This window comes from Phaethon aethereus (assembly GCF_964289735.1).
Source record: "Phaethon aethereus genome assembly, chromosome: 1".
NCBI lineage: Eukaryota > Metazoa > Chordata > Aves > Phaethontiformes > Phaethontidae > Phaethon > Phaethon aethereus.
The window spans coordinates 188,249,035-188,265,563 of record NC_138575.1 but is presented as its reverse complement, the minus strand read 5'-3'; the positions used below and the strand labels follow the sequence as shown (position 1 = coordinate 188,265,563).

General features: G+C 41.3%; 1 protein-coding gene across 1 annotated transcript in view; it reads left to right on the top strand.

Annotated features, from left to right (window-relative positions):
- Positions 1–16,529, top strand: part of EPSTI1 (epithelial stromal interaction 1) — a gene marked incomplete at both ends in the record, with an annotated part of 47,428 nt that overhangs the window by 19,319 nt on the left and 11,580 nt on the right. Inside the window, 2 exons of the mRNA XM_082014604.1 lie at positions 3,955–4,025; positions 15,181–15,274. Of these exons, the coding sequence (XP_081870730.1) occupies positions 3,955–4,025; positions 15,181–15,274 (165 nt within the window). The remainder of the gene's footprint in view (positions 1–3,954; positions 4,026–15,180; positions 15,275–16,529) is intronic.

Genomic DNA, 16,529 nt, shown 5'->3' with positions numbered 1-16,529 from the left:
GCATCAGCTGAGAGCATGTCTTTCTGCAAATTCACAAGCCTTCTTTTCTTGCTGGCTAGTCCTTCTTTTCCTCAAGTTTATTATTAATGCAATAAAAACCAAATTGTCTGACAGTCTGTGAGGAGATAGTGGCTGGCCAGCTTTATCAGCAGGGGCCCTGAAACTTTCACAGCTGGAGAGGTACTTTGCCAACAAACACGAATGGTGAAGCCCTACAGACTAATGCGCGATGACTAGAACGGGTGCTGGTACTCAGCTTAGTTCTTCCTTGATTGTAAAAATGATGTACTGTAACCAGCGCTGCTTATGAACATAGGATCTGTTTATGTTATTGCTTTAATACTTGTTTTGCAAAGAAAAGCAGTATCTACTCTTCCGTTATCTTTGTGACCAAGAGAAAACTGGGTGCCTGCCAAAGCAGTACCCAAGTGTGGAAGGTCTGCCTTGCCATCTGTACGAGTCCACCTGCCTGTCTATGTCATTCTTTAATTAACCATGAGGTTAGGTGCTGGAATACCAATGCTCTTGGCATCCACCTTGTCTCCTCCAGCTCCCAGAGAGAAGAAAGGTAGATCCTTCCCCCTCATTCTGTATTCAGCAGGACCAATTTGTATGAACAGCTACTCAGGTCGCGGTGTGTAGCAGCGAATGGGATTTGGGATCACCTGCGCTCCACATCAGGCATCTTCTCCTGGGACTGCTTTGATTTATTCATGGGATAACCCTGGGCTGTATGAATTTGGAATTTCTTCTAAGCTAGTTATCTCTGAGTGCTCACTGAAATAATTTTGGAGAGACTTTGTAATATTAGCAGGAGAGTCCCTATTTCTGTATTTGTCCCTAGTTCTGAGATGCGTCTCTGATTTGCAGAAAGTGTGGGAGTACATGGGAAATAGCATTATTATTATTATTATTATTATTATTATTATTATTATTATTATTATTAGCTCATTGGTAGCAGGCATCTGCAGTTGGATATCTTCTGTGCAGTTCTTCACATCACAGATTTTGACCAGACTGAACCATAACTTCCTTTGTGTCTTTTGGGTGACAGGACTGTCAGAGTTCCCAAGGAAATAAACAAGTGGCTGATAGTTGGCTTCTTGTTTTCTAAGCTTTCACCATTTGTGCTGTACACAAAATAGCACTGTGCACTGGATATTTCTGTGCACTGGATATTTCTGTTTCCCATCATTCAATCTCTGTTCCTGTTATCCTGCCTTTAACCTTTCCTTGTATGTTCTAAATCTTGCCTAAGTATTAGAAGATTCAAAAGATTTTAAGTCAAAAGGTTCAGTGTAATTCTACTGTGTGCAACTTTCTTTTGCTCTTAGATTACATAGTAAGAGTCCTGACATCTTTAGAAACTGTCCTATTTAGAATAAGCTGTAATTTCCTTTTATTCTTTATCGAATCATGTGCTCTTTAATTTGACTGTGTTAATCAGCATGAATGGCCTTTTTCGGGAATTTGTTAAAACCAGGCACTTCATAGACCTTCTGTTAATGCTTTTCAACATGTTTACCTTCAATATCACAGCTGTTCCACTCTTGGCTTTGTTTTTGAAGACAGTGCCAAATGTCGAGTGCTTTGGCAAAGTCTATTGATAGATTGTGCTTAGTTAGAGAATGTCCCAGCCCCGTTGCCTGTCCTTTGTACATGTCCTAAGCAGGGGTCCCAATGTAAGCCTCCAGACTACAAAGCAGTTACACCAGCCACACGTAAATAATTTCAATATGCTGGAGTTTTCTCCAGGCGCCATTCTGGTAGTAGAATAGCTGTTGGGTATTTCCTTCTTTTTTATCTAGTGGGGGTGATATGAAGGACTGTATTTAGCAAAGTTAATATCACTGTATTGTTTTAGCGAGGAGCTAGATCACAGCACGTCCCATGAGCTTTGGATTTGAACTTTCAGGAGCCTTTCAATATGATGGTGGATCCCATGTCAAACGCTTTTTCAGAGGTGAAGACATCAGCTTTCAGTGTTGAGCACTGGTGGGGAAAAGCCTGGGAGCTATCACTGGTGTCATGAGGATGTCAACATCACCTTTGACAATAATAGATGCCATCAGATTTCCTTTCTTCCTCTTTCCTTTTCTCCCTGTAAATTGTTAAGTTGTACAGATGGGTGGGAGTCTTTTGCCTAAAACTTCATCTATCTCATCCAGAGAGGGGTTAGGAGCAAACAAGATAACCTGTGAACACCATCAAAATTTAGCTATACTGTGGGGTAATACTCCTTAGTTTAGTTTGGGGTTTTTTTTAAATTATATCAATACTTCATACATTCTACCACTGTCTCAGCATGTCAAATGACTGAGCAATGGGACGCCTTATTCAGATTTGTCTTCCTCCTTTTGTTTGTTTTCCTCTTACCTTTTTCCAAATAACAACCTCTAAGTCATTTGCCTTTCAACAGTTTATATCACCGTTACACAACATAGTGGCTCTTTTCCTATCTGCAGATATCTGAAAGGATTTTTTTTCTTAATCCAATACATGCCGAGGAGGAATTTGCACTTGTTTTGCAAATCTCTTCCAGACAGTCATTCTTTATCCAATTAAAAAATACCCGCCCTGAAATCACTGAAGGCAAAGTAATTGAGTAACTGCCAGTAGAGCTGTAATTTTTCCGAAACGTTATTGATTGCAGGACAGGAAGAAAATTATGAGGGTGGTGGTTACAGCCCCGTTCTTAACACCACCTTCCCCCTTGGTCCCCTTCCCGTTTTACCTGGCCTTGCACAATACCTCCACTCAGATATAGTGTCCTCTCCCTGATCTGGGGCTCCGACCAAGCATGCCATTCCCACTTATGCTCCCTTCTCATCTCTGCAAGGTATTGTCTGAAATTGCCAGGGCACTTAATTTAGAGCAATGTCTAGTTGCTGGGTTACCGAACGATTACTTTTTTCATTTTGAGGGTGGGAGATGAGCACAGAAACAGTCTAACAGTTTGCTAAACACGCTAGTCATTGTCAATGTTGGGTGGGAGCTCTTGTTGGAACATCCCCCCACCAACCGCAGTGTCAGAGTCTGTGCTTAAAATATAGCAGGGCTGAAATCCCAGTTTGACACTTCTGATTTGTGCTTTTAATACACTGAACTGCTTTTTGACTGCTCTTTCCACTGGACCTACCTACAGCTTGTGTATCAAAAAAAAAACTTGGCTGGCCTCCTTTTGATTTTTGAATTTAGCTTGAGCTACATATTGCTGCTGCAGCAAGTTCTCTAGTTTCTGCTTTATTTTAACATTTTATTCTACTTGAATTCAGCAAGTGGGCCATCTTAGACAACACTTCCACTGGAAATTATGTGCAATTTACATTAAAGGACTTAATCACTTGTGTGGTATCCAGATTTCCACAGGGGTTTTGTGTGTCAAGGCTTCAGTTGACTCTTGCATGGGGCATGGTATCTGAGACAGAATAACACTGGCTAAGTACCAACGTCTCCCACCTTCATCTGTTTTGGCGTGTATTCAATTGGCCACTATCTAATGCTTCTGAAGGCCACAGGTCTATGTGCAGAGCTACATGCACTTGTACCACTGTCCTTTCCGTGCTACAAGACCATCATCTGCTTTGGTGCAGTGGTTCACATCCTCTACTTTCTTACTAGAACCAACGTTGCATTAGTTACACTGAGAAATGGCCCCAGCAGTGCTGTGGCGTGAGGACTGTGATGGCTCATGAGGCCCTTTGTGAGGATAGATGGGTCTGCCAGGAGCACAGTGCAGTCTTCTGTTTCAGACTGGTCTGTTGATGAGTTTACTAGGAGCTGTTTAGTGATGACTGAACACTTTTAATATTGGGATTGGGTCACTTTTGTACCAAACTGCTATTATAGTTGTTTTGAAAAACAGAATATCAAAATACTTGAATTGAAATAATCAATGTTTGTTTCTGGCTTACTGGAAATCTCAGGTATGTTTTCCTATTTTTAATGTTGTAGGCAGAAAGACTTGAAGTTAAAAAAAGGCAACAAGAAATGCAAAGAAGAGAGATGTTCCTTGAGGATCAATAGTAGTAAGTAAAATTTGAAACTTATTACTTAAAATTCCTCATCTGCCTGTCCTTTTCGTTTTGGGGGATTGTTTTGTTTGTTTGTTTTTGTCTCGTTTGGGGCTCAGGAAGGGTTTGGCTTCTGCTGTTGGTTTTTTCACTTTTTGACTTGAAACATTTGACTTCACAGCAAGAGGCAATGGGCACAAACTGAAACACAGGCGGTTCCCTCTGAACATCAAGAAACACTTTTTTCCGTGTTGGTAACTGAGGACTGGCACAGGTTGTCCAGGGGTGTTGTGGGGTCTCCATCCTTGGAGATATTCAAAAGCTGACTGTGCACATTCCCGGGCAACTGGGTCTAGGTGGCCCTGCTTGAGCAGTGGGGTCGGACCAGATGACCTCCAGAGGTCCCATCCAACCTCAACCACTGTGTGATGCTGTGAAATATTCCAAGCCTCCTCCATACCTTATTCTGTGAGCAATTTGGTTCAGTAGGTTTCTCTTAGCTTCTCAAAACATACACTTTGAAATGAAGAACTGTGAATTATAGAATGACTTTGTGCTTGCTTTCTCAACTGAATCAATATGTGATCATTCAATCTAAGAACTAATTATTGAAACAGGATCTAAATTACATCTCCTCCCATTTATTTTAGTGACTAGTAAAGACATCTAACCCACATGGAAATAATGAGGACTTCCTATATTTAGCATAGCCCTACAGCTTAAATGTGGAGATCTGCTGTGAAGACCTTTTTCCCAAGAATACAATCTTAATGTCAGATTTAGATATGGCTTAACTCCTGACATAATTAATTCCATTGGCAGTGAAGTTCTTGCCTTGCCAATTCACTCTACCCTATTTATTTATTTTTAACTGATCCAAGCCAATTCTATCACATAATTAACACACAATGCTGTTTATTCACCTTTATCTTTCTTATCTTTGGCTCCTGAAATTACTCACTGGTGTTCTCAGCATGATTGATTGCTCTTTCCTCCTCTGTGACCTTTAAAGGAGTCACTTTTGTCCCATGCTAGTAGTGCCAGTTCCTTCATCATTTGCCCAGACCCTGTTCTCTAATGTTGTGGTGGGTTGACCCTGGCTGGATGCCAGGTGCCCACAAAAGCCACTCTATCAATCCCCTTCTCAGCTGGACAGGGGAAAGAAAATATAATTAAAAGTTTCTGTGTCGAGATAAGGACAGGGAGAGATCACTCACCAATTACCATCATGGGCCAAACAGACTCAGCTTGGGGAAAACTAATTTATTACCCATCATATCAGAGTAGGATAATGGGAAATAAACCCAAATCTTAAAACAGCTTCCCCCCACCCCTCCCTTCTTCCCAGGCTCAACTTCACTCCTGATTTTCTCTACCTCCTCCCCCTGAGTGGCACGGGGGGACGAGGAATGGGAGTTGTGGTCAGTTCATCACACGTTGTCTCTGCCACTCTGTACCTTTTTTAGCTTAGGGTGAAATGAACTCTGTTGATGAGCACTTTTTACATTAAAAGTAAGCTTGGTCTTGTCAAGCAGACCCAAACCCTCTGAAACACCTTCATGTGGGCAGTCGGTAACAACCCAGGTGGTGCAGGAGCTCAGACTACCTGGGCACAGGGAAGGAAACTGACTGGCAGACATTCTGTCCACTGATTTAGGAGGACATTGTGGATGTTCAGCTGGTGTCATCTTAGGAAACCAAACTGACTTAATCAACTGAAAGTGAAGATGGGCTGGTTGAGCTCCATTGCTGAAATTATGTTCAACTGTATGTATTTGTATATACTGTGTATTGAACATACACCAGTAGGGCCCTGTAGATACTGCACCTTGAGGAAGTGAGCTGACCTACCTACAGTGAATGCAATTTTGGTTAACCAAAAACGTTCCATACTGTACGGAGTGACACTAGTGCCTTGCCTGGTCTGAAGGAATCCTCTGGTGGTCAGAGGAAGTGGAATCTTGAACAGTGACAGATTTACCACTGAATGTTGTTGAGGTCACATTGCTAAGATACATTGACGTTATGGAGCACACATCCAGCAGTAATCGGAAGGTACTGTGCGACTGAGATCTTGTAAAGTAGCTCCATTGAAATACTGTTGTTTGTTAGAGACATGTTCACAGAAAAATGCTTGGTATTTAAAGCTGTGCTTTTGCATGCTATGCAAAAAATGAGTTACTCATTACTTCCATCACCTAAGAGCCTATGTCTAGGGGAAAGAGAACAAATATGAGGTTGTGCCCCTTTCCTCACTGTCTCTGCTAAGAGTATTTTGATCCCCTTCCCTGCTTGCTGGGAGAGAAGGGAAGGAAGGTCATGCCCTGCATATAAAGCAGTGGCCTCTGGAGCCTGTGGAGCCATTTCAAAAGATAAGGTGCCTTGTTAGTCTGTCCTCTGTAAGCATCTGTAGCTGCAACATCACAATTTTCCTGAGATCAATGCCTACCAGCATTCTCATTAGCTGGGAAACATTTTAAAATTGATCACCACCTCTAACTGTATCTGCCTCCACAGGGTACAGCCCAATCAGTACCTCTCATGTATGAAGTGCTGCTTCTATTTGACATGGAAAGGCACTTAAGATTCTCTTGTCATTAACATAGTCTAACAATAAAGTATGATGCTGCCCAGAAGTTCACGATTACGATTAAATTTCCATTTACTATTAAAAACAGGAATTTCTCAATGAAATCCCCTTTCAAAAGGTGTAACACAAAGTAAGCGAATGCCTAAAGGAAAAATTGTCTGCAGCCTTGCCCACTGTCTGCAGAATACAATTATTTCCTATCTCTGGAAAGCCTTTTTAGCTTCTTTGTGTACAACTGGCCCTTGAAAGTCAACGGTACCTCTTATCACAGATGCTTGAGTATGTGTTTGTGTCTTGTGAGAATGAGGTCTAGGCACGCATGCAGAGAACTGTGGAAAAGTCTGCAAGTCTCTCTTTTGGGATCGGCAGCCTCTCTGACCCACATGGACTCAAGCTCTATTAGGTGACTAAAATGGGCAAAACTCGCAAGATATCTCCTCCAACAGCTGTGTATAAAAATCCTGAAGAGCACACAGAAGCAGACTTTGGGCTGGGGGAGTTGCTGCATGGCAAGTTTGCTTTAGTTTGTACTAACAGAGGAGAAACACTTATTGTGGGATTTATTGTCAGTATTGTTGCTGTGGTTCTGCCTCTGCAGATACCAGATCTAGAAAACACGGAGTACATGTGCACTTTTCTACCAGAAATTACTTACGCATGAAATGGAATCCTTCCTTCTGAGTAACGATGTCTTGGATACATTGGCCTATGGTAGGGGCTGTGTTTTTGCCAGAGTGCATTAAAAGGTAATGAATGCTTGTGCAGTCCATACTTTGCAATTGCTAAACCTTGTGAGGAAAGGACCGAGTGCCCATCTTTCCAAATGGGAATGAAGAAGAGGTTAGATGGCTGGCTCAGGACTTTTCAGGACATCCCTCTTTAGTTAGGACACAAACAATGTCATTTAAGCAGTAATGAGGGATGGCCACTTCATGACTTGCTTTTCTTTGCAGCTAGTTGTGCAGGCTGTATGAATCTCTGCCTGAACTGTAGCATGTCTCACCACAAGGTTTTAGCCCAGCTCTCTAGTAAGGTGCTTTTATTTAATTTGGATTCGACTTCCCAGAAACTGTACTGTTGGACGTGGTCCACTGCGTTTCTAATAGCTATCTACCTATTTATGTAATGGGAAAAGCAGTCTAGCACATAGAGTTTCTTTTTAATAGTACATGGTGGCTGTTGTATCACTTCCTCTTTCCCTTTGTTACATATTCATGCCTCTGTTTTTGTGAAGGTTGTACTCCTGTAAAAATTCCTGGCACTGCTGCACTCGGCTACATGTGTGCACTCAATATATTCTGCTCAGAATTTGGAGCTGGGAACAGAATTTGCCAGAGTGCCTCTAAGTGCATATTCCAAACACAGTGCAGGAGGTTCACCAAACCGGGCTGATATACACTTGCCTGCCAAAGCAGTTTTCTCAAAAGTCATAAAATGCAAGAAAATAAAACCTGAATCAAAACAGAATTTTTATTTATTTGTCTATTTTTACAGGATAAATACTAGTGTCCTTGCCAGTTTTCAGTCCTCTATGATGTGTGGTTCAAACAGCAGGCTGGTAACAAATTTTCCCCACAGAAGTGCAAATGTGAACCTGAGCAGACTTTTAATACAGGTTGCTAGAGGGAATGAAAGAGGACTCGCACAAAAAGGGTTTGCAGCCTTGAGAATCTTTTGTTTGCTTCTTTTCACCACAATGGTCTTCGTTTTGTTCATTTGCTCCTGATTATTTTAAGCGTTGTCAATTATTTAGCTAACAGGCAGAAAACTAGGCTTTTATAGACATCCAAAGGGACTCTCTTGAGTGTAATAATGAAGGCAGTTTATTGAACGCCTGTGAGGTTGCTTTCTAATTGTACGCATTAATCTGCCCATGCAAGCTGGCTGAAAATACAGAAGCAGATTGCACATGCAGATGGAGCACACAGAATGGAAGATCTATGCAATAGACTTATACAAAACTGCATTTTCCTTAAAACTGGATTTATGCTTATTACTTCAGAAAATAAATGAAACGATGTCTAAAATAACTTCCAAGAATATTGGATGAGTTGGTGGGAGAAAAAAATAGCCTAGCTGTATTATTTCATCCAGTCAGGAAAACAAAAAAAGTAAGTGGGTTGACAGAAAAGATTAGTTTTGGGTGTGGGTGGGAAGTGATGAAAATAATTCTGCTGAGAAAGTTGCCTTTTTTAAAAAAAACCTATTTTTATACTTTCTTGAAGCCTTATAGCTAAAATGAACTAGTACCACATTTTTTGTTCTTGTCCCCAAGAACAGGAACACATGCTTAAGAACTTGCAGACAAGAATGACTACCAGCCAAAGACAGCACAGTTTTGATCACTGTCATTAGATTTGTCCAAGTCCTCCTTAGTATGCTTGTGCACTACTCCCAGTGAAGTCTGTGAATACTGCATTAAGCTTGGTATGTGGCTACTGGCAGGAGTCGTGCTGAAAAGCAAGTGAACTAAATTCCCAGAGGATGGCCTTTCTTCCCAGGAAAGGGCATTGGGGAAGAGCCGTCAACATCATACAGGAATTTTATGGATTAATTATTTCCCATTGTGATTTTTCACCTTATATCTTCCAGCAAAAGATAAATTCCCCACCCACACACCCTGCCAAAAAAATGCACATTAGTTCATGCTGACAGCTTTGCACGTGGCTGACATTTGTTGTTTCTTCTTACCCCAAAGTGGACTTTGTTCTGCAGTTATGGGTAAGAGTTGAAGTAGAGGAAAAGAACCAGAATCCATGCGGAGCTGAGGGCATGTCTGTTGCTGACAGACGGCAGTGTTTTTATTACCTTGCCCCTTGTCATGGCCCAGCTGTGGGAGAGATGGCAGTTGCCTGTAGCCTTCTGAATTTACTTAAACCTTGTAATCTTGTTGCTGTGATAAATCTCTGCGAAGAGGAGCAGATGTGAGAGGAGGCATGTGTAATTGTACACCAGCAAAAGCCATTGGATTCTCCACTCAGTCTACCTGCAACCTTCTTAATGCCTTAATTTTGAAATAAGTGCCTTTAGTGGGATTATTTTCACAAATGGTATTATTGGCCCCCAGTGTCATTCACACTTAAGAAAATGGTTCCCATTTGTGCAAATCCCAACTACACCTCCATTTGGAGTCTCTTTCTCCTAACATGGAATCTATAGGAAACCTGCATAAATGGACAGCAATCTCATCTACCTTTGTGTCAACTTCTTGAATTGCTTCTATTTTAACATTGGATTTTGTTAGGCCATGTGACAGAGGAACAGCAATGGCCCTAGTACAAGCCAGCCTGGCCTGGGGGTCATAGCAAGTGCCTGACCAGGATGAATCATATGACAATGCATAAGGCAGAACATTATGGATTATGCAGAGATGAGGGAGGATCAAGGGCATTAGTAAGAACACACTCACCATGGACCTTTCTGAAGTGAAGGGCAGCTGTTCTTGTGGGTAGGCTTTGGTAGTGTTAAACTCAACTGACCTTAATTTCTGCAAAGGTTGAGGAAGTTGTTAGACTTAGCCAATTAAATATGTTGAAGTGGGGAGAAGTGTGGATATACTTGCTGGTGCTGCAAAAAGATGTCTTGAATTAAATTCAGTTTTGTTTTTGAGAGGGAGAGTTCTGCTGTTGTTTAAGAACCATCGTGAAACTTCTGAGCAGATACAAGAAACTTAATGCTATGTGTGCATTGTCATAGAATCATAGAATAGTTTGGGTTGGAAGGCACCTGTAAAGGTCATCTAGTCCAACCCCCTTGCAGTGAGCAGGGACATCTTCAACTAGAGCAGGTTGCTCAGAGCCCTGTCCAACCTGACTTCGAACGTTTCCAGGGATGGGGCATCTACCACCTCTCTGGGCAACCTGTTCCAGTGTTTCACCACCCTCATTGGGATAAATGTCTTCTTTATGTCTACTCTAAATCTGCCCTCTTTTAGTTTAAAACCATTACCCTTTGTTATATTGCTACAGGCCCTGCTAAAAAATCTGTCCCCATCTTTCTTATAAGCCCCCTTGAAGTACTGGAAGGCTGCAAGAAGGTCTCCCCGGAGCCTTTTCTTCTCCAGGCTGAACAACCCCAATTGTCTCAGCTTGTCCTCACAGCAGAGGTGTTCCAGCCCTCTGAGCATTTTTGTGTCCCTCCTCTGGACCCGCGCCAACAGGCCCATGTCTTTCCTGTGCTGAAGGCTCCAGAGTTGGACCTAGGACTTCAGGTAGGGTCTCACCAGAGCAGACTAGAGGGGCAGAATCACCTATGCATCATTATGCATGTTTCTTAGTTTTTCAGCTGAACTGGAGGAAAATGGTGAAATATCACTTTAGCTGGCAATGAATTTGGAAACTGGTGTGTCTGTGTCTTTCAGCACTAGATGCTACTTTTTTCGTACTGACTAATCATGCTGTTTCCTGTCTGAAATGGCTATAATGATTTACCCGGCTTGGGGTTCTTTATTTTTATTTTTTATTACTGTTTTTGAATGGCTCTTAGCATACTTGTGGATGTTTATTAGGTCAGAATTGTAATGCTGGAGATCATGCAGCTTGTGAAGACAAGGAGTTCAGGAGCTGTCTTGTCTTCAGTAGTAATAACAGTGGCCATTATATTTTAATAAATATATTTATGATACATGCAAAAGTATTGTGCTTTTTTTTTCTCCCAAAAAGCACTGGCATAAAAGCCAGTATATTTTTCTGTATCCTGGCATTTCAATATCCATCAATTAAAGCAAAAGAATTAACTGCCACTGGTTTTATTGGGAAGCAGTAATGAAGATTAGAAGAAGCCTTTTCAATGAATGCATTTTTAATGTTAGTCTGTAAAACAGACTTAAAGCCAAGAACTCTATACGTAGGCAGAAGAATTCTTTTCTTTGCATTTTTTTTCTGAGAGGAATACAGCCTCAGATGAAAAGCTTAGTGCATGTTGCTGTGTGACCCTTGGGCAGAGGAAGATGCTGGGGCCTCATATCCTGCATATCCTTATTCATGTTCCTAAGGATGAATCCTTTTCAGAACTGGCTCTTCTGTTTGCCGTGCCAGGAGTGAAGACCAAATGACACATGAAGTTAAAGCCCTTATTCTGCACAAGGATCATAGACCTCGGGTCCTGCAATGAGATCAGAGTGGGTCTCCAGGCCTGCTGGAGTCAACTGTGGAGCTTTCTGCTTCTTGGCTCTCAGGGCTGGTGACCCTGCTAGAGCACAGGGACTCCTACTGAGGCCAAAGGAACCCAGACTCACTTCTATATCCACCCCCTTGTCCCACCCCCAGTGCGAATGTGAGCAGCACATGAATTTAGTCCCACGCAATTAGAAATGTGTGTGGATTCCCTGATCTACAAGTAGCTTGTGAGTGCAGGGTGCCAACTCTAAATCCCTAAGTTACAGTGTTGTCAGTCAAACACCTAACAGATTCATGTTCCTGCATTTTACATGGACTCGTTGAGCTTCAAGTATATGCTTTTATGTAACAGCGTTTAAGAAAGGACTTTTCCTGAAGAGTAGTTGTGAAATGTAAAGCCATATATCTAAGGACACACAGAAAGCATCTGCAACATGGACTGATTTCCACAGTCTTGCACTGTCCCCTTCTAGCATGTTACTCAACAATCCTGGCAGCAGAGTCAGTATTTTCCCATGACAGCTCGTAAGAGTTTTTCATCCCCCTAATTCAGTGTTGTGCTTCACTCCACTACAACTGCTGCTGTGCTAATAAATTAAACACTGTCAATCACTGTCACAACAGGCCTGAGACTGCCTGCTTGCATTGCTAGCAAACCTTTTTACCTCCCAAAATGGGGAGCGCCTGCTGGGAGTTACTCTGTGGTTGATATTCATACCTGGACAGCAGCCAGGAGTTATTTGGGAAAGTGCTATTTGGAACAGGTCAAAACGATTCCAGGAACTGTTACCACAATATAGATGGCTGAGTTCCCCTGCTAAGAGTATTGCCTGGTGCTATTAAACATACCCGTACAGGAGTAACATATTTTAATTAGCAGAACAAAAGGCTTGTTCCCAACGGTGTAAGGGGAAACAGGGATACTGAGGAAGACAAAAACCCCTCAGGATTGCTCCAGCTTAACCAGTGCTTCTGAACAGCTCTTTTCCCTTCAGATTGATACTTGGGGGTAGTAAGAGCTCAGGTTAACAGCCTGTTAGTAGGGTGCCATCTTCTTGGTTTGTCTAAATTTTGGATCTCCTTTTGCCTAGCTATTTTTGAAGGGTATCAGGATACTGCCGTATTCAAATTAATTTCAGCTCATGCCCTTCTTTTCTTAATATTAATTAGAGGAACACATTTTGTTACCATCTTTGATTAGCCCTTGAAGTTTTAGCAAGTGAGATGTTGCTCCAACTGTCTGAATGTGGAACACCTATGGACACTTTGATATGGTGATTTCCTTCTGGGGATAATGCTTTCCTCCCTGGAACGTTAATTGAACTGTCATCGCTCTGACTTCCCCCTTTCCCTGCAGCATGACTTATGCTATGCTCTGCATTGTTATGACTTTAGGTTTAATATTATGAAAAATACCACTCAGACAATATTTTGACAGTCTGGCAGTTCCAGATGCATTGCTGGGTTTCCACAGAGATGATGCACAACAAATTAACGTATATGACCAACTGGACTGAGTTTGTCTTTAGTCAAATTCAGAAAACCTGAGTCCGTTTCTTGTGATAGGAACACTTTATCAATGTGTTACTTAATGTGGTGTAGTAGGGTGTTTTCTGTATTCAAAGGCAATGCACACTCTTGCTGAGAAACTTTATTTGCTTTCACTGTTGTAATCATATTTTCTAATACCAAAACCCAGTTAGCTTTTCATCTATCAGTGTGCTGATCCTGGGAAGGCAGTGTCTTAACACACCACCCCATTTTTATGCAAATAATGAGAACTTCCATGTATCCCATGACATCCTTTTGCCATCCATAAGGAATTAGGACATGCAGCTATACCCCCAAGTTGCTAGCTATTTCGTTGCAGAGCTGCAACCCTCTCAAATGTATTCCAGATTTTCTGTAGGAGTTCTTAGTCTTTTTGGTGTAGAAATAAATTGTTATTTTAGCAATTTTAGCATAGGTAGAGAAACACAAAATCTGCAATTTAAAACTTCAAGTTCCCCAAATTATTCTGTGCAATCTCACCACTCAACCACTCACCTTTCGTGGAAAAAATGTGTGTACTTAAAGCTTGGGTAAGAAGAGAGTATTAATTCATTTAACCTTGATATACAGGTTCTTTGTAGATCAGGGAATATTATGTTTTACTTGGTCCTTTCTGTATTGCGCCTTGGCTGAGGACCCTGTTAACTGCCCAGGTAATGAAAGAAAGGGAGTGAACTGGGAATGCTGAGACTCTAAAAGCATGGCTTGGTACAGCTTGAGCAAGTACTCTGTACCTGAAGTGATGGGTAACATGGTTTTGTATTGTATAGAGTAGCACAGGAGAACTTGTGCGTTCTTATTCTTTGTCCCGACTTCTCCTCAGTATACCCACTGACCAGCAGGACATTTTCAGAAAATGCATCTACTCACTGTTTCAGAGAGATAAAAACACACTTGGTACTCTGTTTCAGCAGTTAGTCATCACCACTCTTTGGCAGCCAAGGGTTTTTCTCCAAGATTAAGTAACTTGCTTTGGTAGTGGCATCTTCTTACCCACCTAGCTACCCGGTTGCCCTGTTAGCAGAGTAAAACTTTGCATTGAATGCCTCTTGAAGCACTCTTCCTGCTCTCACGTCAGTACTTACATGCTTTTCAAAGCTGTGTACAGAAGGAAAATTGCGTCTTTCCTCTAGCTCTATTCCTTTGAGTGAGCAAAGATTTGAATAGATATGCCTTGGTCTGCAGGTTAGGAAACTGATTCCCGATCACAGCACTGAAACTCCTATTTTTAGCATTTGTTTTTTTTGTTGCTTGTGACTTTGTTTAACTGTACTTGATTGAAACTATGAGCCAAGTGATGCTATTTGAAAATCTTGTTTATAAGGAATGTGATTGGAAAAATAAAATTACCCTTGCCAGAATAAGAAATGACAACGTTGTGCAATTCTGCTTCAAATAAAGACAAGCATTTTTTTTCAGTGCTACAAAATGCTTCAAAGTCTTGCTGCTTGATTAACTAATCTGTTGTAAGGCTGCATTGTGTTAACCATGAACGAAAATTCCTTAAAATAATCTTTTAAATTACTTATCTGATACTTATGATCTGGTAGAAGGATTTGCAACAACTCAATGAAGCAGTTTAATCCTGGTGAAGTCTGATGGTATGCGAGTTTGTGTTTTAGGAGCTTTACAATGAGGAAAGAAGGCATGGCTACTGTAGATCCCAAATACGCAAATGACAATAATTGTTTACTTAAAAATTCCTCCCAGCAATTGTCTTATCCACAATATAGATTCTGTATCTTCTGTCCCATTTCATTCTGTCTGTCTCCATAACCTCTTCCACCTGCAATGTTTTTCAGTAGTCACATGATAAAATGTCTAGGCTAGATTCCAAGGGTGGAATAAAAAGCTGTATTTATTTTTATGGACGCACTAACAACTCTATTTGGATTGGATTTCTTCATAGCAAAACTGATGAATTATTGAACAGATTGGACTTGGGTTTGCCAAAGAGTGATTCCTGTCAGATTGCTAATCGTGGCCCAGAATCTACAGCATGGGTAAGCAAAACCATGGCATGTGCAAAATTTTCTGTCAGCTTTCCAGGTGCTGTCAATAGCATAATATTAGAATATTCTAATTGAGCTTAATTGCCTAGACGTAACTCAGTGAGTTTGAAGGAGTCTTTCTGGGTGAATGAGATTGCCTATGTTGTTGCTTACACACTGGCAGAGTATCCTACATAGTAGAGAAATGCCTTTATTACTCACAAATCTCTCTCTGATAAATGAGGGCCAGATTTATATTCTAAGGTCAAATCAGAATCTTAAATGTGCTCTGTACCCATCCTCTGGTGGCAAGCTTTTATGAAATCTCAACTAGTTTGTGTCAGCGGATGCTTTACTGCATTGAAAATCTAGTCAGAAGAGGAGCTTATTGCTCACTGCATCCTAAAAGTGATTCCACAGACTGCTTGGCGACTTTGTTGCAGTTTGAATGAGCCTGGTAAGTATCAATGTAATTAAGAAATAGATAAAGTATTGCTTAAGTTTCATTATTCTAATTGCCTCAAAAAGGATTTTTCACATATAATTAGTCTCTTCATGTCTAAACCAAGCTTTCCTACTGGTGTAAAAAATTGCAGTGAGAAATATTAACCCTGAGACAGAAGTATTTCTCCTTCGGGGAGGTTTGTAATTGGGGGAAGACAGAGCGCAGACAGCCAAGTGGACAGAAATTGTCATTACAAGGAATAGTCCTTAGTCAGCAAAAACTTGGAATTATCCAATATGGGCAGTCCTCTGTTGTATGCAACCTTAAACACTGAAAGTTGAGTGATTTACCTCCATATTGCCTTGGAAGCCTTGGAAATGTGCAAGACTGCCATTATGGAAATTGCTGCAAAAACAGAATATACGACAGCTCTGTCTTGCCTATAATATCTCTTCCTGGATTTCATTGCATGAAAAGGGAAGGTGATACTGAAAATAGGTTCCTTTCCCCTTTGATTCCTCAGGTCATTCTGTGTCTCTAGAAACCCTAAAGAAATCTTAGCATATGTGGGCAGATATCTACATATATATAGATATAGATATAGATATATATAGCTTGAAGGAGCCAACTTCTGCCCGGCATTGCTGTGTGGAAGGTCAATTGCAGGAGTGGCTTTCAGACTGCCTTTGGTAGTCCCAGGCAGACAAGCAAGATGAAGGACTGTGGGAAAGGAGAAAAGATGTCTTGAAACCACTTCTACCTCCCTCTTGAAGCATCTGATGCTCCAAAGAGTGGGGAGCTTGTTCTTCGGTAGGGAAGACC